Source organism: Mycothermus thermophilus (genome assembly GCF_041956435.1).
Source record: "Mycothermus thermophilus strain CBS 625.91 unplaced genomic scaffold VTJ04scaffold_4, whole genome shotgun sequence".
In the NCBI taxonomy this organism is placed as follows: Eukaryota; Fungi; Ascomycota; class Sordariomycetes; order Sordariales; family Chaetomiaceae; genus Mycothermus; species Mycothermus thermophilus.
In genome coordinates, this window is record NW_027191430.1 from 3,292,273 (window position 1) to 3,313,224 (window position 20,952).

The 20,952-nt window shown below is 56.7% G+C and overlaps 13 protein-coding genes across 13 annotated transcripts; 9 read left to right on the forward strand and 4 right to left on the reverse strand.

Annotated features, from left to right (window-relative positions):
- Window positions 1-481: 481 nt before the first annotated feature.
- Window positions 482-1,394, forward strand: VTJ04DRAFT_6919 (uncharacterized protein; the record flags this gene model as incomplete). The annotated part of the gene is made up of 3 exons (XM_069365191.1): window positions 482-538; window positions 1,071-1,255; window positions 1,316-1,394. The coding sequence occupies 3 exons, from the start codon at window positions 482-484 to the stop codon at window positions 1,392-1,394; spliced, it is 321 nt and encodes a 106-aa protein (XP_069218943.1).
- A 30-nt stretch (window positions 1,395-1,424) lies between these two features.
- Window positions 1,425-1,816, forward strand: VTJ04DRAFT_6920 (uncharacterized protein; the record flags this gene model as incomplete). Its single annotated transcript, XM_069365193.1, has 2 exons — window positions 1,425-1,548; window positions 1,617-1,816. The coding sequence occupies 2 exons, from the start codon at window positions 1,425-1,427 to the stop codon at window positions 1,814-1,816; spliced, it is 324 nt and encodes a 107-aa protein (XP_069218944.1).
- A 469-nt stretch (window positions 1,817-2,285) lies between these two features.
- Window positions 2,286-3,545, reverse strand: VTJ04DRAFT_6921 (uncharacterized protein; the record flags this gene model as incomplete). Its single annotated transcript, XM_069365194.1, has 1 exon — window positions 2,286-3,545. One exon carries the CDS (start codon window positions 3,543-3,545, stop codon window positions 2,286-2,288), a length of 1,260 nt encoding a protein of 419 aa, XP_069218945.1.
- A 554-nt stretch (window positions 3,546-4,099) lies between these two features.
- Window positions 4,100-4,432, forward strand: VTJ04DRAFT_6922 (uncharacterized protein; the record flags this gene model as incomplete). Its single annotated transcript, XM_069365195.1, has 1 exon — window positions 4,100-4,432. One exon carries the CDS (start codon window positions 4,100-4,102, stop codon window positions 4,430-4,432), a length of 333 nt encoding a protein of 110 aa, XP_069218946.1.
- A 10-nt stretch (window positions 4,433-4,442) lies between these two features.
- Window positions 4,443-6,140, reverse strand: VTJ04DRAFT_6923 (uncharacterized protein; the record flags this gene model as incomplete). The annotated part of the gene is made up of 1 exon (XM_069365196.1): window positions 4,443-6,140. One exon carries the CDS (start codon window positions 6,138-6,140, stop codon window positions 4,443-4,445), a length of 1,698 nt encoding a protein of 565 aa, XP_069218947.1.
- A 1,597-nt stretch (window positions 6,141-7,737) lies between these two features.
- VTJ04DRAFT_6924 (uncharacterized protein) lies at window positions 7,738-10,494 on the forward strand (the record flags this gene model as incomplete). The annotated part of the gene is made up of 3 exons (XM_069365197.1): window positions 7,738-8,366; window positions 8,426-8,671; window positions 8,727-10,494. 3 exons carry the CDS (start codon window positions 7,738-7,740, stop codon window positions 10,492-10,494), a joined length of 2,643 nt encoding a protein of 880 aa, XP_069218948.1.
- Window positions 10,495-10,677: 183 nt separating this feature from the next.
- On the reverse strand, window positions 10,678-10,949 carry VTJ04DRAFT_6925 (uncharacterized protein; the record flags this gene model as incomplete). Its single annotated transcript, XM_069365198.1, has 2 exons — window positions 10,678-10,772; window positions 10,823-10,949. 2 exons carry the CDS (start codon window positions 10,947-10,949, stop codon window positions 10,678-10,680), a joined length of 222 nt encoding a protein of 73 aa, XP_069218949.1.
- Window positions 10,950-11,010: 61 nt separating this feature from the next.
- On the reverse strand, window positions 11,011-11,869 carry VTJ04DRAFT_6926 (uncharacterized protein; the record flags this gene model as incomplete). The annotated part of the gene is made up of 3 exons (XM_069365199.1): window positions 11,011-11,052; window positions 11,120-11,340; window positions 11,707-11,869. The coding sequence occupies 3 exons, from the start codon at window positions 11,867-11,869 to the stop codon at window positions 11,011-11,013; spliced, it is 426 nt and encodes a 141-aa protein (XP_069218950.1).
- Window positions 11,870-12,519: 650 nt separating this feature from the next.
- On the forward strand, window positions 12,520-13,392 carry VTJ04DRAFT_6927 (uncharacterized protein; the record flags this gene model as incomplete). The annotated part of the gene is made up of 1 exon (XM_069365200.1): window positions 12,520-13,392. The coding sequence occupies one exon, from the start codon at window positions 12,520-12,522 to the stop codon at window positions 13,390-13,392; it is 873 nt and encodes a 290-aa protein (XP_069218951.1).
- Window positions 13,393-13,535: 143 nt separating this feature from the next.
- On the forward strand, window positions 13,536-14,531 carry VTJ04DRAFT_6928 (uncharacterized protein; the record flags this gene model as incomplete). Its single annotated transcript, XM_069365201.1, has 4 exons — window positions 13,536-13,566; window positions 13,845-14,035; window positions 14,111-14,356; window positions 14,412-14,531. 4 exons carry the CDS (start codon window positions 13,536-13,538, stop codon window positions 14,529-14,531), a joined length of 588 nt encoding a protein of 195 aa, XP_069218952.1.
- A 608-nt stretch (window positions 14,532-15,139) lies between these two features.
- On the forward strand, window positions 15,140-15,851 carry VTJ04DRAFT_6929 (uncharacterized protein; the record flags this gene model as incomplete). The annotated part of the gene is made up of 3 exons (XM_069365202.1): window positions 15,140-15,313; window positions 15,404-15,652; window positions 15,732-15,851. 3 exons carry the CDS (start codon window positions 15,140-15,142, stop codon window positions 15,849-15,851), a joined length of 543 nt encoding a protein of 180 aa, XP_069218953.1.
- Window positions 15,852-16,811: 960 nt separating this feature from the next.
- Window positions 16,812-19,032, forward strand: VTJ04DRAFT_6930 (uncharacterized protein; the record flags this gene model as incomplete). The annotated part of the gene is made up of 3 exons (XM_069365204.1): window positions 16,812-17,396; window positions 17,467-18,933; window positions 18,988-19,032. The coding sequence occupies 3 exons, from the start codon at window positions 16,812-16,814 to the stop codon at window positions 19,030-19,032; spliced, it is 2,097 nt and encodes a 698-aa protein (XP_069218954.1).
- Window positions 19,033-19,577: 545 nt separating this feature from the next.
- On the forward strand, window positions 19,578-20,759 carry VTJ04DRAFT_6931 (uncharacterized protein; the record flags this gene model as incomplete). Its single annotated transcript, XM_069365205.1, has 3 exons — window positions 19,578-19,661; window positions 19,724-20,412; window positions 20,501-20,759. 3 exons carry the CDS (start codon window positions 19,578-19,580, stop codon window positions 20,757-20,759), a joined length of 1,032 nt encoding a protein of 343 aa, XP_069218955.1.
- Between the last annotated feature and the right edge of the window lie 193 nt (window positions 20,760-20,952).

Genomic DNA, 20,952 nt, shown 5'->3' on the forward strand with positions numbered 1-20,952 from the left:
CCTGCTGCTTTCCTGAAGCGCTAACTCTTTCCTCAACTGCCGCTCTCGGCCTTTACAGGGCCAGGAACAATTGGCAGCCAGACCAATTCACTGAATTGCCCGGCCCTGACCCGAAGCTACCCGCTCGCCTTCGGCCGTCACTGGCCTACTCTCTTGGGCCGTCGTTACAGTACCAGTGGCCCGGGCCATTTTCCATCTCATTGTATTTCATTGCATCTCATTCATTATCCATGGATGTATGGCCTTCTCTTGGTCCAGTCATCAGCACACTCCACATGTTGGAGACAAGACATGTTGGATGACAGTGGGGAAGAGAGTCAAATGTCAAATGTCTGGGTACTGCACCACTGCACCCCCACACAAACCCCAAGGATGCGGCGACATTCCCATGCATCTCCCATTGCGTTAGCAAATGATTAGACATGACTGCTTGCTTGGATTGGAAAGAGTTTAATTGACCAGCCAATCCTGTCGCGCCGATATGCTTTGCGGGGAGTGCCGGTCGATCCCCCAGGCCTCCCCAAGCCTTGTCTCGCAGGTCCGACGGGTCCAACGGGTTCCTGTCGACATTGCAACACCATTTCCCAACGGCACCCCACGGGGCTCGAGCCTCAAGAAAAAGACCAAAGTGAGACAGCGAGGTATGGCTTCCGGTTTTTGCCGCCATCCCCTGGCCTTCGGAATGCCTTTGACCTCTCCCATTCGTTCCCTCCAAGCTTCCCCAAGCTTCCCGATGGACAAAGAGAGACACAAGTGCTGCCTGCCCCCGTCTGAACTTCCCCATGTCTGAAGTCTGAACACACCACAACACGGCCCATGTCACCACACTCTCTCCCCAACATGGAAGTTTGCCACGCGCTTCCGTCGTGGTTTCGAGCGGGAGTCACCCTTCCCATCCGTAGAAGTAAACCTCCCCTGGCCGATCTCCAGGCACAAGCAGCAAACATAAATTGGGCTGTGTCGTAGACGTTCCCATCCTCTCCCATTCCCATACCACTTTTCCTTTCTTCTGTTCCCGACAGCCTCGTCTTCACAAGGTGACACCAAGCTATTGGTCTCCCAAGCTACAGAGAAGCCCATCAACAGCGTCTTCCAGCATCACCACAGCAGACCTCCTCCCCAAACCTCTCATCACTCTCATCATCCACCTCGTCAACATGCCGGCCTACCAGCCCCGTTGCTGCCAGTGCGGCACCATGCTCGTCATCAGCGACTATTGCTGCGGCTGCCACCACCGCCAGTGCGCTCAGTGCCTGTAATTCAATCGACACCAGGCTAGGATAATACTCCCATCACCTGGCCACCCTAATCACAGAGCCCAACATCAGAGGCTCAATCACCACACCATCCCCTCGATTACCAAGCACCAACCATCAGCTTGTTCACCACCATGAAGTGGAAACGGCACACACTTACAAGCCGCCATGATTAATCATCCACGCCGAACCACGAGCATTGTCATCAACCTGGACGAGTCAAACCATCTACTACATGCCGGGTCATCTTGCCATGAACGGCCCACGACCCATCATGACGACGTAGACACACGTCTACCCTTAAACCAACCGTCATCAACACCAGCAATCATCTCCTCTCAACCTCATCTTCCCTTTCAGCGTGGCGTTCCACTGGATCCTCTTCCCGGATTTGGAGTCTGGAAACGGCGTTGGCGCGCGTCTGCGTTTGGGGCTTGATGCATCCTGTCTGTCATAACGGCTTCGAGATTGAAGAGTTCGAGACCTCAAAAGGGGAGGATATTCATGGTCAGAGGTCACATCTTGTTTCAGACGAAAACCACTCAAAATTTCACAGTTAGCTACCTAAGGAGGGGACGACGGCTAGAAAGCCAGATAGGACGTTGAATTTGATACCCAGCTTTTCCCACCACAGGCTTTCAAGTCCATTGTTCAGGTCGCGTGATGTGATACGATACTACGTTCGGCTCTCAGGTACCCGAGATGTTCTCCAAACCCGCCGACGACAAGCGGATCTGGGTATTGGAGGCACAAAGCATCAGATATATCACAGAGTCTAACATTCCCATTGCCGTCTATACTCGAATGCGGCGTGGCAACTCACATCCGCCAAACTTCTCAACCGAACCCAATCCGGGACCACCTATTTCGTCTTGATGTCTTCATGACATTGGTCTCAAGCACTTCCTGTCTGAACCAACCCATCGAGCTCGCTATGTATCCAACAAACGTCCCTAAGGTATCCCAGCTACCTACTCATAGGTATGTACCAGTTCACCTTCCAATCCCACCCCCAACTCCAACTCGCCTTCACTCCCTCACAAAAAGCCCTGCCATCCCCATCCCCGTGCCAATACACATACTCACCACACCCACCTCCCCCTCCTGCCTCTTCAACCCGTGCATCAGCGTCGCCACCAACCTCGCGCCCGTCGCGCCCAGCGGATGCCCCAGCGCGATGGCCCCTCCGTCCGGGTTGACCTTCCCCTGCCGCCACGCCTCCTCCAGCCCCAGCTCGCGCAGGCAGTAGACCGCCTGGCTGGCAAACGCCTCGTTGATTTCCCACCGGTGCACATCTTGTTTATCAATCCCGAGCCGGTCGAGAAGTTTGGGGATCGCCAGCGCGGGGCCGATGCCCATCTCGTCGGGCTTGCAGCCCACGACGGACGCCGCGACGAACTTGCCCATGATGGCGTCCGTCAGGCCGAGGGACGTGGCGGTGCTGCGGCGCATTAAGAGAGTGGCGGCCGCACCGTCGCTGATCTGGCTGCTGTTGCCCGCCGTGCTGGCTCCCGTGGGGGAGAAGGCGGGTTTCAGCGTCGCGAGCTTGTCGAGCGTGGTCCCCGGGCGGATGCCATCATCTTCCGTGACGGTGATTTCCGTCGGTTCGGGGTTGGGGTTCTCGTCGGTAGCTTTGGGCACGAACCGGGTCGTCACGGGCACAATTTCGGCGTCAAAATCCCCGCGGGACTTGGCCGCCGCCGCCCGGCGCTGCGATTCGCACGCAAACTCGTCCTGGGCCTCGCGCGAGATGCCGTACCGCTTCGCCACGTTCTCGCTCGTCTCGCCCATGGGCATCAGGCAATCCCTTGCGTCCTTAACGGCCGACTCGCGCAGCAGAGGCCAGATATCCTGCGGGATAGCGCGCGAGCCATAATTGCGCGTCATGCTCTCCATCCCGGCACCAATCCCCGCATCGATCATGCCCGTGCGAATCTGCGCGCCGATCGCCGCCACCGCCTGCAAGCTAGAGGCGCATGCGCGGTTGACGGTGTGCAGGGAGGTGGTGACGGGGAAGCCGACATGGTTGAGGGCAGTGCGAGCGGCCTTGGAGCCGCCGAGCTCAGAGAGGACGACGCCGACGGCGACGTCGTCGATGGCGGCCGGATCGAGGCCGGGAGTGCGGTCGAGGGTGGCGCGCAGGACGACCGAGAGGAGCTCTTCCGGGTAGGCGTCCTTGAGCTTGCCGCGGTAGGATTGGCAGATAGGGGTGCGGAGGGAGGAGAGGATGACCACGTCGGTCGGGGATTTGGCCAGGACGGCTTTGATGCCTCGCGGGAGGGCGGCCATGGTGGATGGATGGCTGTGCTTGGAGTGAGAGTCGGAGAAACCCAGCAGATAAAGTGAAGGAGATAGTGTGTTGATGTTGAGTTGGTCTTGAGCGCGAAACTCAGCACCGTCTCAAGCAGGCAGTTCTGGATCAAGATACCCAACACAAGAAATGCCAAACAGTCAATCCAGCCAGTCCAAACGCCAGGGTATCTCGAACAGTCAGAAACAAAACAGAAACAAAACTAAGAAAGAAGGACGAGATGTAAAATAAACGCAACCCGGCGAGTGAGGTTCCCGTCCCGGGATAACGTTTCACTCGCGGCCGCGACGGCGGTGGAGAATGCACGCCCTCTCCCCGGCATTCGGCAGTGGGGGGCGGGGCATTTCCCAGGCCGGTCGCAGGCCGGAGGTGACTGGACGGCAATGGTTGTCGGCAGCACGGCTCTCCACTTTGGGGTAAACACCTCCATCAAGCCGGGCCGGGAGTAGGTTGTGTGAGTTTGAGAAACTTCTTGGCGATGCCCACTGGATATCCGGACGCTGGGTCCACGGGTTTGACATAAGCAGGAGTCATGACTCGAAGGAGCTCACCAGAAGCATATCAACGACCGCTTTCTGTTCATCGGGTATCCATTGACTGGGCAATTAGCCCGAGCTGGATCAAACTCAGCGACAACCAGGATCTTCTATCCGGTTTGACAGCACCGATCCGACGTTCCTTCAATACTCAGACACACGAGAAGCCATCCATAACATGGAACCCACAAACGCCAGTCGATTTCTCCGTCCCAGGTTTCCCGACATCAATCTTCAAACTGGTCCTCCATGGGCAAATCCGGCCGAAAATAACCCACAAAACAAAACACATGGCCATGAACAATGAAACATCATCCAACATGTCTTAGCTCTCATCCGCTAATACTCCCTCCCATAGCGTATCCCAAGCCCCACCCGCGGCGGTTCCCTCAACCCTCCAACCTCCCTAAGCTTCTTGGTAGGACTTGCCACGGGATCATGGACATAGCCATCTCCAACATCCCCACTACCAAACTTCCTCTTCCCCTGAGCCGACATGCCGCTCTTATTCACCCCACCGAACAATTTGGCCTGCAACTTTGCGCTCCGATCAGCCGCCGCCGGGGTGCCGTCGCGCGAGTTGGCCGCCGAGGCTGCAATTTCAAAACTCTCGCGGGGATCCCGCCGGAGCATCTCGGACGCGGCCTGGCTGGCCTGGCTTTCAAACACCTCTTCCTCCTCAGCAGGCCCACCGGATCGGTGAGAGAGCGATGCGCGTGAGTGCTGGGAGCCGCGCGAGGCGATGGACTGCAATGCCTGACGGGCGAGCTCCTGGTTGTCTTCGGCCGAGATGGTGCTTTCCCTGCTCTTGCGGCGTTGTCGATCGACAGGCGTAGCGGGACTGTCGAGGACGAAGCGGCTATGACGGTGCGGTGGCTCGGTCTGGGGGACAAGGTCGATGCCGGGAAGAAGACCCCGACCGTTGCCCGAGGTGCGGCCCTGTGGTGTGGATGGGAGGGACGACATGGATTGGACGTTGCGTGTGTGCTTGGCGGGCATGCGGGGAGCAGGCCGGTTGCCGAGCACTGGTGTCGAAGGGGCGCTGTTGTTGTCCTGGCTGAGAGCCTGCAGAAGAACGGCGAAGCCTTCCTGATTGTGGTCGCGCTGGCTCTCCCGATTGCCTGACCTGGGCGTTTGCCGGGGCGTGGCCCGCTGCTGCTGCGGGCTGCTGACCTGCTGCTTGGGGGTGACGGCGCCGTGGAACATGCCTCCCGGGCTGCAGAGGATGCGGAAGTGATCGCGGTTCTCGCGGATGCGGTTCAGCAGCATTTCGCGCTCGTCCATGAGGTTGGCGATCTCGTCCTCCTTCAACTGGATCACCTTCTTGGCCGCCTTGACCTTTCTGTGCAGGGCTTCGTTTTCCTCCAGGAGCTGTTCGTGCATGACCTTGAGCTGCAGGTACTTGGCGTAGGCCGTCTCGGTGGCAGTAGTAATGTCACGACGGGCCTGGCGAGCACACTCGGCCTGCTGCAAGGCCTGAACCTCCTTTTTGGTCATCTCATGCTCCACTTCGGCGCGCTTCGTATCCTCCTCCGCGCGGATGCTGAGCATGTTGTACTGGAGCTTGTGGTGTGCAGCCTCCATCTTGAGGCGAGCCTGCTCGGCCAGACTGGCATGGAGCATGGCACGCAGTTCCTCAACGGACGCCTCGGCAATCTGTGCCGGGGTCGGGGTAGCAAACTCGACGGGTATGCTCTCCCGCTTGACATCGGGAGCTGTGGTCGCCGGAGGGGAAAAGATGGATGCCCGTTGCGAGCCAATGTGGATGGTTGGAACTGCGGGCCCGGCCGCAGCAGCGATGGGTATTTGTGATGATGGTGGCGGAGTCAACGACGAGGGAACAACGGAGGCGGCAGCGGTGTCTTCGCTGCTTTCGGCATCTGGGGAATCGATAGGTTGTCTTGGAGAGTTGGGATCTTCGGTGGACGGGATGCTCGACTGCGATGATGAGATGGATTCATCGTCCAGAAGGGAGCTGGCCCGGCGCTCGGCCAGGCCATTGACTGCCTGGTCAACAGGCACTGGGTCTGCAGCCATCTCGAAGTTTTGACTGTCGATGTTTTCGGTCGGCGGGTGATGGGTTGGATGTTGGAAGTAGTAGCAGAATTGAGGAGAGCTAAAAATGCGACGAGCGGAGGTGTTGAGAGGCAGCAGAAAGCAACCCGGGAGCTAGGCAAGCGTCGGCACGGACGGCGAGGTGCGATTTGCTGGAGGCAATGGGTGCAATGCGGGCAATCCCACCACACCACGTCACCCCGACTTTCGGTTGGTCGGTTCAAGACGCAAGGAAAAACGAGTGGCCGTCCGGTGCGCGGTCGCGTCTCGGTGTCGACGCGGTGTCTGGCGGCGATGGTCGAGCAAGCAATGGGCCGTGGTGGATGATGGAATGCTTGACGGACGGGAATAAGGTGGGATGGCGGCGGGAATTAGCTGGCAGCCCAGTGTTGGGGGGTTGGTGGAGATTCCCCGGGTTGGGGAGTGTCTTTGCTGCTCCTGTGTTGCCCCGTGGACGGAAAGGAATGATGAAAGCGAGGGAGAAAGTGAAGGGGGCTGGCCTGCCTCCGCACTGAGGCAAGGGAAATGAGTGGGTCTGCCGTTTCCAGCTGCCACCGCTTTCCTGTTCTGGTGGCAGCTGCCAGACTCAGCCGAGGGGGGAGCTTGGGCTGGAGTGGATCCTCTGCCAAAACCTCCGAATTTACTTAGTATGGTTCATAATAAAGACAACCAACAACCAGCGCAGCGACACAAGGCAGCTTGGGACTCGAATTCATAAACAACAAAAATCTGTTGTGATATGCTCGGGCTGTTTCTAAGCCCATCTCTGGCCCTCACCAGCCACAAGTTACTGCTCGCCCCAGCCCATTTCCCCAACCTTCCCGGGGTCGGCGCTTACGGCGTCCGTCGGCGGTACACGCCCAGTCCCGCTGACTTTCGGCGACATAAACTTGCAGCTCGGCTGAACTTGTCAGCCACAGAAAGGCAACCTTATACCGTACGGGGTACCTTGCAGAAGCTGCCTTTTCCTCGAGATGGCTCTTTCATTCGAGGTGTTTCGAATATAAGGCTTTGTCCCTTCCACCTAAACTTAACTCGTGATGGACGATCGCGTGTGACCTCTGCCGTCTTTCCATAGTACAGAGATGATGGTCAGCATCCCATTCTTGCCCCGCGCCGAGCTTGCGTCAGCATCTCAAGCTCGATGGAGCAGGACCTGAGTATCTGGTAGCCGCTGTGCTGCGTACTTCACAGCTCAGGGCTTGTCCATGTCAAGCTTGGTCAACAAACCTTAGTTCTCGGGCTCTTAGCACAGGGCTGCGCCTCAAAGCCCAGGCTCACCTTCCACCACCCCTGAAAATAAGACAAAAGCACAGCATCTCAACCTTTCCGGCTTTGCCGTTTTAATATGAACCCGCTGGCCTTCTCTCCCAGTAGCTGGATTTTTGTCTTTCCCGTATGACTGATAATAATAATAATAATAATAATAAATCCTCTCTTGTTTCCACCATTCATTTGCGCATCCAGCCACATCGATCCTTAGATACCATCAGCTATTATTGAGCATCTCCAACTCATTCTCAGCTGTCCATCCTTGGACCCGTCCCGAACTACATACGTAGTACATACAAACAACACCATGGACAACCAGTCGAGCCAGCTGCCCGACTCAGAACCCCAACCCTCGGCAAACACCCCTCCGCTATTGACTTCATCCCAGCTCCACGCTCTCTTCGACATTCTTACCCACCACAACACCTACGCCGAGGCCGAGAGCTTCAAAGAACCCGGTGTAATCTCCAAGTATGGCTATCCTTTTACTGGTAATCTCGGATCCTTCACGCCACTGCTGGCTGGGGTGCTCCGGAGCATCGTCCTGCCCTTCCCGGGGGTCCGGGACTTGCCAGGCGACTTCTGGAAAGTCCGGTTCCAGGGTATTATGAACTCACTCGCGGCCGCGGGGCTGTCAGAGTCCTACGATAAGGGGGTCATGGGTGTTAGGAAGAGAGTGGCCACCGCTGCATCGTCCATCCATGAAGTCGTATCCAGGGGGCTGTTGGGTGGTCTCAGACAAACCGCTCCCAGGGATCTCTATGGCGAGTACGACAGAACCAGTGCCGAGGACTTGAACCGGGCATGGGATGATGTTGTCCATGAGGCGGTTTATGGGGACTTGGTACGCGAACTCTTCACCTGGGTCGCCGATAAGAAGAACCCCGAGGATCACTCCCCTGCAGTACGAGCGGCCGTGGACTACATCATCATTCAGTAAGTTCTCAAGCACGGAAACGGGAAGATTTGCGGAAACAAGCCACTGACTCTCCTAGTCTCGCAACTGTGGTTCACCATGCTATGATCGTGTCGCCCGAAGGCCCCTATTTGTTGAAGCTCATCGAAAATGTCCACAAGCTGTTGCCATACTCGTTGGTGAAGCAGACCCTCCGTGTAAGCAACGCAGCGACTATGATCAACGGGATGTCCAAGCTGTTCCTGGCCAAGCTGAGCGTCGGTGCCATCTCCAACTGGGTCGGCTTGACTCAAAACGCCGCCGATGGCATGAACCTTCTCCAAAGGTATCACGGGAAGTTCTCAACATCATATCAGAAACGAAGCTGACCGCTTGCTCAGAATTATCTGGGCCGTCTTGTCCTATGACGCCCACGATTTTCGCAAGTGTGCCGATGCCATTGAGAACTCCAAAAGCAACATCAACCCGCCAAAAGAATACTTTTCCGCCATCAAGCATTTCGTAGGCCGGCCCAAGTCGGAACACGACGAGGTCAGGGCATGGAGCCTCCGCACCGGAAAGTCTATGGTCGTCGCCATTCTGGAATTCGAAGCCCCCGAGCTTTCCACAGCCTTGACGACGATTCAACACAGACGATGCCTGGATTACCTCTCTGCCTTGCTCTCGGCCCGGGACCGGGACGAGATTATCAACGTGCTGTGCCGCCAGAATCCCGACCTCCTCACGCAGGCTGTCCGCGACGCTGTGGCCGCCTGCGAACCCATGATTCGGACACTCCACGAGCACGTCGACCTGCGGGAGCATGTTTCGGCCGTCCAAGATTTCATCTCCGAGTTCATCAGCGTCAGCCAAGGCAAGAAGCGCCCGTTTGAATCATCCCTGGCGGGAACCAAGTCGGACCCTTCAGAGCCCCAGCCTCCCTCGGTTGAGGACTACGTCCTGCTCATCCGCAACAACCGCCACCTCCTATACAACTTACTCACCCAAGTGGCCAGCCAATGTCCCGAGATCCGCGACATGGTTCTGAACTGGGCCGAAAAGACCGTCAAACTGTTCCGACAGCCTCCCGATCTCACAAACAACCCGCCCATCCCCGTCACCTCCTGCGATGCCAAATCCCGTCCCGGGGCTGCTGGGAAATTCAGCGGTCCCCTCCAATCCCTCTTCGCCTCCCTCCCATCAGAAACCCAATCCTGCCTCCTCCCCATCCTCGACGCGCACGCAACCTACCTCGCCCGCCTCGAATCCCTCTCCCGCATCCGCATGCAACACATCCTCGACAACCTCTCCTCAACCACCTCCGCTCCTACCAACGGACAGCAGGCAAATCCAACATCACCCCTCTCACCACCACACACCCCATCCTCAGCATCCTCCCACCTCTCCCCAACCAGCTCAGACCCAACCCCAACTCCACTCACTCCAACCTCTTCACCACCACCAACAAGCCCCTCCTACCTTTCCCCCTCGTTCTGGTCCAGTCTCTCCATCTCCCGCTCGCGATCTCGGCCGCCGACACCTACACCCACATCCACGCCTTCTCTCAGCAACCCAACATCGCCTACCCCGGCACCACCGGTAACCACCACCACCATCACTACCCAAATAATGGTGACCACCGACCTGGTGGTCCGAGTAATTCAACCCTCCTATTCCGGCCCCGGGGTCTTCATGTCCCGCTGGCGGGACTTGTTGGATACCACACTCATCACTCCTGCCTCTTCCTCCGCCGGCTCTTCCTCTTTCGACTTTTTCGGCCGCAAAGATGATTACAAGGGACAGGAACTACCCTTCCGCACAGGGAGGGACGTGTATGCCCTCCTTGCCAGGGGGAAGGCTGCTACCACTACTACTCCTACTACTCCTACCATTGCCACCACCGCCATCAGAACTGGCACTTACGACAAAGCTGCTGCTGCTGTGAATGGCAGCCCGTACGCCCCCAGTTCCAGCACCTGGGGCGACTTTGCCCGGCAAAAACGCGACGAAGAGGAAGAAGCGATGGGCCTGGGCAGGGGTGAAGTGCCGGACGTGAAGCCGGTCGTGGAGGCATTGGGGGAAGGGTTTAAACGGCTGGTTGAGGGACTGGTAGTTGAGGAGGAGAAGAGGGTGGTGTATCAGAACTTGGCAGGGTTGTTGGACTTTTGAGGCTGGATTAGTCTTGCAGGTTGCCTCCACCGTGTCTAAGTGATGGTGAGTGGGTTTGCGGAGAGAGGACACAGATGGGTTGAGTATCGCCTGCCATCTAGGGACAGACAGAGGAGTCGCATCAATTCAAGTCACCTCCAAGCAGCCATCGTGGCAAGAACAAAAGTTTGGGGGGTTTGTGAATCAAAGTTGCATTGATAGAGCCCTAACTAGCCACTCCATTCCCATCTGGATATCACAATGTCTAAACCCATGATAAACCCATTCCATTAATCCTCCTCCAGACTCCTCCTCCTAACCCTTCATGCTAATCGATCCGAAACCAAACCCAACCGATTCGTTTCCTCCCCATGATTGACAGTCACCTCTTCCATCCCCGGCGATGTTCCGCAACCCGTACCGGTGAGTTGTGTGCCCAGAGTTGACATTGACACGGGGCTGTGGTTCCCAGTCATGGACGAAACAAGAGGAGAAAGGGCGGAAACGTGGAAATTTTGACCGGTGTCGGTTGGTGGGTCATCGAGTCATGGAGAATTTATTTGCAGCCAGTGCAAGAGCCTGAGTTGGAGTTAGTAATGGACACTTGGGAATACGGGCAGTGGGGGTGAGTGTGGGGGTTACGAACAGCCGGAGCCGCAGTTGCACGCCGAAGACTTGCCGTCACAGCCGCAGCCAGACATTTTGATGGTTGATGTGTGTGGTTTGGTGGTGTTGGGGAAGTGAAGTTGTGAGTTTGGATTTTGTGTGAGAGTCGTTGCTCTTGTGGCTTGCGTTGTAGTTGTGTTTGATGGAGAAGGGAAGTTTGGAGGTGAAAGTGGCAGAGGAGAGGGCTTCTTATAGACCAACCTGAGTGGCAACCTCCGTCTGATCTCGTTCCTGAACAATGGGTGCCTGCAGATAAGGCCGAGGCCGGAATGGCTTAGATGCGTGGTTTGTGCGGAGTTGGGAGGCTCCTTCTTGATTCTTACACTATCAATTCCAATATCTGGTCTCATGACTTCAGCCCACGGCAGGAACTACCATGCACTGCCAGGCACCACCGAGCCTGATGGAGACAACCAACGGTTCGGATGACAGTCCGAAACTCAATTATTGGCAGGAGCGTCTGCAAGCAAGCCTTGGAACATCTGCCTGCGTGACGCGTCCCTCTTCCATTCCCGGGCAAGTTCCATGGCCGAGTCGCGCGCGGTGTCCGGAAGAGGGAGGGCTGACATCGAGCCGCCGGGCGGGATCCGGAAGCCTCCCTCATCATGATTGGTCGGGGGAGCACCGCCGGGCCCCGCTTGTCGCCGGGACCCACTTGCGAGATTTGTGCGTAAAGGCCGGCCAGTCGTCCTCCCGTAGCGGCCCCGCCACCGGGAACCGATGCGGACATTTCGCGTCACGGTGGCTGCTCACAAGGCCACAAAGGCCGGGCTGCGGAAGGGCTGATGCATCGTCGCCGATGTCTGGCATGACGTCTCCGCGGGAAGCTGGGGGTTCAGAATTGGAAAGTCATTTAGGACACAGTACTCCGTAGGCCAAACTGTTTGTTGGGACCTCAACCATCGAGAGTCAAGTTGCGAGGTTGCAGGCGTCACCTCCTGTCTACGGAGTACTACCTCACAGCATCAGTGCGCGTTTGCGCATCTTACGATGAAGGATGGAGGAAACCTGTCAAATGTAGGCGACGATGCAACATTAAACACTCCGGCGAGCTTAATTGCCAGGTGCGGGCGCGCCTCAGCAAGCATCGTACGTTTTCCGTCGGTTCAGGGGCTCCTGAAACGGCGACCAGGGCACCATCTCGTTTCGACTTGAACCTGCGATGCACCACCGCACAGATGGCTTCTGGCGAAGGGACAATATAAGAATTGGGGATGAGATCAACAACTCCGTGTTGTGATGATGATCTAATTATCATCACTCTCAGCGTCCAGGCGCATTGTATTATTTTTTTTATTATTTTTCTTTGTATTTTAGTAAACAATAATCTCTTAATTTTCCCCTGCTGGCAAGGGATCAACCACCCCATTAATCTTCAACATGTCATCCTTCCCACCTCGCGACCGGGCAAGCACCATTCCGCCGGCTGGGCGGCCCAATTCCACGAACCCCAGGCCCGGGAGCACCGCTTTCCCCAGAGTTCCCCTGGGCGCCGACGCCCCGGCACCGCTCCGGCTTCCGCGCCGTGACAACAACCCGCCGAACAACCCACCCCCGAGATCCGGAGCTCCGAGCCGAGCTCCCTCCCGAGCCCCGAGCAACGCCACAAACAACACCGCCAACCCCCGGCCTCGGGCATCCACCAACCCAAACAACAACAACAATCCGCAGCCCCGAGCTGCCGCAAACCCAAACACCACCACCAACCCCCGACCCCGGGCATCCACCACGCCCAACGTCAACCCCCGCCAGCCCCCATCCGACTTTGGCACCCGGAGCCGATCCGGCTCTCTCTTCGGCGATCGCGGCCCCACCACCAACCTGAACCGTAACAACGACAACCGGCGCAACTCCCTCTTCGGCGAAGCCGGCCCAACCGGCAAAAAGGGCTCCCTCTTCGGCGAGCGCGGGCCAACCTCCAACATCGGCAGCCGCACAGGTTCTCTTTTCGGCGACCGGGGGCCGACAAGTCTCGGGGGAGCCAACAGGCCACAAAGGACGGGGAGTTTCAACAGGGGAAGGTCGGGGTCCGGATCAACGATGCCGCCGCCCAAGGGCCCGGATCCGAACGATGCGGCGACCAAGATTCAAGTGAACCAGACGTATGCCATCTCCATGATGGCGAGCCCGGTGAACGTGGTGCCGTTCCCGCTGGCGATTCCGTTGGGGATTGCGCTGTTGTTGGGGTCACAGGCTAAGGGGAAGGGGAGTGGGTTGCCGCCGAGGAGGGAGGGGGTGAGGGCTGCTGCGTGAGGGAGGATGGGGGTTGGGTTGAAGATTTGTGTGAGGGGGCGGATACGGGATGTCTTGCTCCCTGGGGTTATACTTAGCCTTAATGGCCTGGAGGCTGATCATATGCTTCAATATATTGCTTCGCTTCTTTCATCCGTCACGTCATGATCCTCTCCGTCAATGTTCATGGAATTTGTAAGTCTATTTACCACCGCTTGTCAACAATGGAGCATTCCTTTCGAGAGACTCTAAGGGTAACCATGGTGTCACTTTCCTCATGGGACCATCCGACCAAATGATTTGTTCCTTCAAGAAGGAAGTTGCCAACCAGATCCAAGTAGACATGTGCTGGAGTTTCTAAACTCATCAGTCCATTTAATGGTAGTCAACCTCGAAGTCTAAGGCACCTATCTCTTCCGCTCTTCCACCTCACTCTGGCTTCTCACACACAGAACCTCGAGTTCACGTTTCAGTCCGTTGCGATACTACTATGCGTTTCTCAATCCTCTTCGCCTTGGCCAACATAGGCCTGTCAGCCGCGTGCGCCTTGTCCTGGGCAGAGAGGAATGTGATGCTTCGGCTCACCTGCCTCAAGACACTGGTGAACAAGGCTTATGAGAAAACCAAGGACTTAACAGATCACGATGGTCCTGGTCCATGGGAGGTACATCATTGAACCACTCGTTTTGGCATGTCAGTCCTATTGATACTAATCATAGCAAACTGTTTCTCAAACCAGGCCGCGATCAACAGCATCTTCGATGTCTCCATGGACATGAAGATCATCTCCATCATCGCTGACAGGACCAAGTGCACGGGAAACGACGCAGTCGACGTCAGCACCGAGTTTTACGAGGTCGAGGCCGTCTTTACCGACACGCTGCGCCGGCTCACGGAGCTGGGCAAGAATGGAGCGCTGGCTGACAATCCCAGGATGAAGCACTACGTGGCCCAGCTCCTTGAGCAGGTAGACATTCAGGAGGAAGTGAGTTGGCAACATCGGCATCTCCATATACATAATATTGACTCGGAATATCCAGGACCTTTTCCAGGTGCTTTGGGAAATCACTGATGCAGACTCGGCGCGGTCAACGCTGGTGGCAATGCAGAAACAGGTGCGAGGGGTGCAGGAAGATGCTGCGGCTGCGTACCGAGGATGATGGAGGAGAGACTGGACACCCCGGTGGTGAGACATGTCGTCGAGACTGGGAGTTTATGGTGGGGAGTTATCCAAACGGAGGACAGGTCAAGTTCCGAGCCTGAGTGGATTGACACCTACAAGGGCCTGGAGGCTCGTTACACGGTTCAATTCGGATTCTCTCACCTTCTCATGGTTGGCTTTCGGTAGCAGGTCGCACCTTCTATCTCAGTTGTTGAACAGTAAAACATCTGATTAGCTCCGTCATTGAGATCTTCCTGTCATGAGATACCTATTACTACGGGCATTCTCTGGGGACAATAACCCGAATCCAAGTAGACCATGGCAGCATACTGCCAGCTAAGAGGTTCCTGCCTGAAATACAATCGTATTATTTACAAACAAAGAAAGCTTAACAGCCTCCGGGAAGTCTTCGGATCATCTCTACCTGATTCCGAGGCTTTCGGGGTCTTTTGAAGTTTTATTTAACCTCGGGCCACTGCCAGTTACTTTCCCTCCGCCGATCTCTTCCTTTTCCTACCCATTTCTTCCACACTTTCCCCTTTACTTTCTACCACCAACCTCTACCAACACACTCCATCCACCCAAACCTCCAAGTATACCATCACAATGCGTCTCTTCATCTTCCTCACCCTCCTTACCTTGGCCATCCTTGGTTTGGCCTACCCATGCGGTGACCAAGAGAGGGACGTGATTAACCGACTGAACTGCCACCGCGACCAAACCAAGCTGGCTATCGACCAGGCCAAGACTCTGGACGACACCGGCGGCGGCCAGTGGATGGTACGTTAATTGTCTCCTTGTCTCTTGTTCAGTTTCTGGATTGAGTATGTCTGTTTGAGTCACCCACTAACCATCTTTCCCTCCAATTAGTTCACTACTGCCGGCATCGAGGAGCTCGCTAGCGACATCAAGACCACAGTCGCGATCAGCAACGAGTCCCACTATTCTGGACTCAGCACCACCAGCACCCTGCTCGGCAGTTACCACGAGTTTGGAACCCAAGTTACCGAGCTCATGAAGATCCTGATCGCGCGCGGCAAGGCCGGGGCTCTGAATCTGCTTCCGTCCCAGAAGCAGCAGGTCCATGACCTGCTTGTCAGGTTCCAGGAGAGTGAGGGCGTGAGTTACTCTTCCTGACTCTCTTTGTTTGCTTTTGGAGATGATCAAGAATGAATCATTGACGAGGATCGTCGTTCAGGGCCTGGCCAATTTCCTCCACACCCTTTTGGACGACGAGGATGCGCGTCGTGCGCTCCATCGGATTCAGAGGGCGCTGTTTGACGTGGAAAGGGACGCGATTGCTGCATACCAGGGTTGATGAGACATGGAGGAGTGACAAGGCATCTCGGCGGTGATACTTTCGTGGAGGTAATACTAAAGTGATGACCGGGAGCCATGTAGACGGGAACGGTCATGGCTAAACAGGGCAACGTCCGCTGAACGGGGTGAACTTACGAGTTGAACGGCCAGAAGGCCAGTGGCCTCTCTCAATTTGATATATTGCCGTACATCTTCTCGGCGTGTGATGGACGAGCTTATGATTATCCTCCTAACTCGTGAAAACAGCAAATCGTCGTTGGCATATGTCACAGGCTCTCTACAATGTCGTGCACAGCGTTCTGCCGAACGAAACTGATCGTTCCTCGCTGCATCGGATGCAGATCGCATTGTCCGAGGTGGAAAAGGACGCGATCGCGGCTTTTGAGATGTAAAGGGGTGCCGAGCACCGCGGCCGTTACTCATAGGAAACGACAGTGTGGTGGGAAGGGTGATTAGAAGGACGGGAAACCTGCCAGAGGGGATAATCGGTTCAGAAGCTCATGAGACACCCCTCTAAGGAGGCAGATAGGAACACGTCCAGTGTTTTGAAAGGGCCATCTCATTCTGGTGGTTTCGTATGCTTCCCTCTGGCAACAGTCGGGATGCTCCTGTCTCTGTACACGTATCGTAAAGAGGCGTAATATTACACTAATGCCGTCCCGGCGCACCGGCCCCGGATCCGCGCTGCATTCCAAGATCAGACGTGCATGGGTGCCCGCTTCTTTCCGAGCTCTGCTCTCGACGACGTCACCCGACTCCGAACCGGCAGCAAAGGGGCGCACCAAGGACGGCAGAACACAACCATGATGCCGCGCTAGAAACCCGTCATGTCTCTCGAGGCTCACGACACAATAATACCCGAATTACACAAAACTGGCGACAAGGACCACGAGGATGCCCTTGTGCGCCGCGACCGTTTCCACCATCCCCTAGATCCCAATCCGACCACCGCCGCGACATGAGGTTGGCTCCGAACCTGGGCCGACTCTCCTCCTGCACGGGAGCGTCGCTCAGGCTTGGTCTATGTCCTCACGCTCCTAGGACCGTTATTCGACCGCCACAACTGCGTCCTCGCAACTTTTCGTCCTATGCGCACCTTCTTCGATTGCGAGCCCAACCAAGGAGGAGCACTCGTCATGGCGCCCCGCGTACCCTCCTCGCCGCCGCCGGCACCGGGCTGACTGCGGCCGCCTTTCTTGAGCTATCTGAAAAGGGATCAAATACAACCGGCGAGACACGGGAGAAGTGGATGCTCGAAGTCTCCGACGCGGAGATTCGCAAATCCGCGAGCGAGGAGGACACGGCGAACTTGTCCTTGCCACAGCAAATTTTGCTCTATCTGGACCTCTACGTCTGGGAGCCGTTATGCACAGGATTCCGATTTTTGCAACTCGTCGTCATATTTGTGCCTGTCATTATAACAGTGCCCGCCATTTGGACGGGCCGGCGTATTCCGGAGCGCGGCAATGAGCGTTCGGGCGCGTTGTGGTGGTACGGCTTCCTGGTTCGGTCCATGGAGAGGGCAGGTCCGGCTTTCATCAAGGTACCTATTGTGATGCCGAATTCCCCGAGACGCTGCAATGTGACCTCTGGGCTAACATGGCGGTTTCCAGCTCGGACAATGGGCAGCCTCGAGGACCGATATCTTTCCCAATGAACTTTGCGACATCATGTCGAAACTGCACTCGAATGCTCCTGCACACTCTCTCCACGCGACGAAACGTATCATTATGAAGGCTTTCAACGGCCGCGATTTTGATGACATATTTGACGAGTTCGACGAGACGCCTCTTGGAGTCGGCGCCATTGCCCAAGTCTACAAGGCCAAACTCAAGCCCGACCTCGCCCGTCCAGGGGATGCGGATATCGCGGGGGGGCCGGCCGACCTCCGGGATGCGGTTCGCAGGAACGTCGGGACGGTTCTCAAACGCACCCCTCGGCGCGTCCCTTCGTCGTACGTGGCTGTCAAGGTGCAGCACCCTGGCGTCGAGAGGACGGTTCGCCGCGATCTGCGCATCATGCGCTTTTTCGCGTCCCTCATCAACTCGATTCCCACAATGGAATGGCTCTCGCTGCCTGATGAAGTCGACCAATTTGGAGAGATGATGAAGCTGCAGTTGGATATGCGCATCGAGGCGACGAACTTGTCCAGGTTTCGGCGCAATTTCAAGGACAGGACGACTGCCTGGTTCCCGTTCCCATACACCGACTTTTGTACGCGTCACGTACTCATTGAGGAGTTTGCTCACGGCATTCCTCTGGCCGACTTCCTGGCCAACGGCGGAGGCGTATTCCAGCACGACATTGCCACCGAGGGCTTGGACGCCTTCCTCCGCATGCTCCTGCTGGATAACTTTGTGCACGCCGACCTTCACCCGGGCAATATCATGGTGCGCTTCTACGAGGCTGAGCAGCCCAACCTCCCCCTGCGGCGCACCAAAGAGCATCCTAGAGCCGCGCCTCAGGCCGACGTGACGGAAATGGTGCTGTCCAGGCTGCGTCCGTACCGCCACAACCGCGACCTCTGGATCGCCGAACTGGAAAAGCTCGACCGCGAGGGCTACCGGCCGCAGTTGATCTTCATTGACACGGGCCTGGTGACGGAGCTCAACGATACCAACCGGCGCAACTTCCTCGACCTCTTCCGCGCCGTCGCCGAGTTTGACGGGTACAAAGCCGGCCACTTGATGTGTGAGCGATGCCGGCAACCGGACGCGGTGCTGGACAAGGAGGTGTTTGCTCTTAAGATGCAGCACCTCGTGCTCGAGGTGAAGAGCAAGACGCTCGCGCTGGGCACGGTTAAGATCGGCGACATCCTGCAGCGAGTGCTCGAGATGGTGAGGCAGCATCACGTCCGGCTGGAGGGCGACTTTGTCAATGTGGTCATCAGTATCCTCCTGCTGGAAGGGATCGGGCGCAGTCTTGATCCAGACGTGGATCTGCTTAGCAGCTCGCTCCCGATCTTGAGGCAGCTCGGCACGCAGAGCGGGAAGGAGATGGTCAAGGAGCGCGACTGGGCCATGTTGAAGATTTGGGTAGGCCTCGAGACGAGGAAGTTTATGAAGGCGAGCGCAGAAGATGTAAGTTTCTTTGTTGCTGACAGTTTGTCGGTGTCATGCTAATTCCTCGCGCAGGTCGAGAGATGTGTCCGCTACGATCTCCTTTCTCCTAATATTTAAATAGGCGCAACTGTTACACTATCGAATCGGTTGATGGTATATCGGATAGACTTGGTGGGCGTGTGCTACAAACAGATCGGATGTGCATTGGATTCGGAGCATGGTTTGATACTGGACTTGTTCTTGTGAAGAAGACATTGCGCCATACTACGAACATATGTCCATATGCGGAAATAGACGATAGCTGTGTCTAGAGTAACGATCTATCTTGCGAGTAGTTAGGTACTATTCATTATTGACACTTCTCTCGCATGGCCTGGGAGGTTGAAGGTCTGACATCACACAGCATGGACGGTGGAACATTGAACCTGTCTCGGCTTGGTGCGGCTCCACTCATTGATGCAAATCTGCGTCATGCTTGGCACATTTTCTTCCCGATTTCACGCGCTGTCCCCACTCAATTTTCTTATCGCGGAAATCGACTTCTCAAGATCGATTCCTCTCCAACACCACAAAGTCGACGCTCCATCGTTCTGGAAGGGCGTTGATCTGCATTCCGAACGACTTGTTTTATTTGGATCTCACCGGTTTCAAACTTATCCACGATGGGTTGGTTCTGGGCGGATGCCCCGGCAGCGCCGGCAGTGGCCCCCTCTCACAAACATCTCTCCAAATCTGGCTCCCCTCCGGTAAGTTGTTTCTGCTCGACATATCTTGATGCGCCCATGCAAACATCTAACCGTCTGGACAGCCGGGATGCCCAATGCACAAGCCCGCCGCCGAGGCCCTCAAGCCCGCTGCCTCTTCTTGCCCGGTACCCCACGGAAACCCCTCGGCCAACGCCGCCCTCTCGTCCTGCCCGGTCCCGCACGGCAATCCCTCCGCCAGCGCAGCCCTCTCGTCGTCGTCGTGCCCCGTCCAACACGATAGCCCGAACGTTGCGGCTGAGGAGCCGTCGCTCCTGTCCAAGCTCAACCCCCTCAACTACATGTTCCACTCCATCTCGCAAGAACGGGCGCCGAACCAGACCTACGCCCTGCCCACGACCCGCGACCCGTCGTCCATCCCGCGCGGATCGGGAGACGGCAACTGGGAGTACCCCTCCCCGCAGCAGATGTACAACGCCCTGCTGAGGAAGGGGTATACCGATACCGACATTACGGCCGTCGAGAGCATGGTGGCGGTGCACAACTTTTTGAACGAGGGCGCCTGGGCCGAGATTGTTGAGTGGGAGCGCCGCTTTGCCAGGGGTTTGTCCCGGGGTTGGGCGGTCAGCAAGCGCGGAGAAGAGAATGCCGAGTTGGAGCTGAGGAGGCTCGAGGCCCAGGAGGGTGGACAGGTTACCCCGAGCCTTATCAGGTTCCAGGGCCGGCCCAAGGATTTGACGCCCAAGGCGGCGATACTGCAGATGCTGGGACGGGTGTATCCGTCAAAGTTTGGGTAAGTCTGGCTCTGGACATGCACGAAAGGATCTTGCTTGTCAGAGACAGGGATATGTTTGGTTAACACATTGTGTGACACATGATAGAACCGAGCCCCCGTTTGACCGCCACGACTGGTACGTTTCGCGCGAGGTGGACGGCCAGAAGAAGGAGGTCCGTTATGTTATCGATTTCTACTCGGCGCCGCCGGAGCCGACCGGCGAACCCGTTTTCTACCTCGACGTCCGGCCAGCCATGACACCCACCGGAGCCGTCGAGAGGTTGATGAGGTGGGGTGGCGACGTGTGGTGGAGGGCATCGGGCGGCGTGGTCCGCGAGGCCAACAAACACAAGCCACAGAGCTGATCTATGTGCATACTTGCGAACATAGGTGCCGATGGCACGATGTGGATTTTGGTTGGGGGATCACGAAAGGCTGGCAATATCCCGATTGGCGTTTGAGGGTTCATGGGATTCGGGTGGGTGCAAGATGCATTTGTGCTTGGGCTTGTTGAAAATTCCGGGATCATTCGGACTTGTAACCTCTCTACTCTCTCTC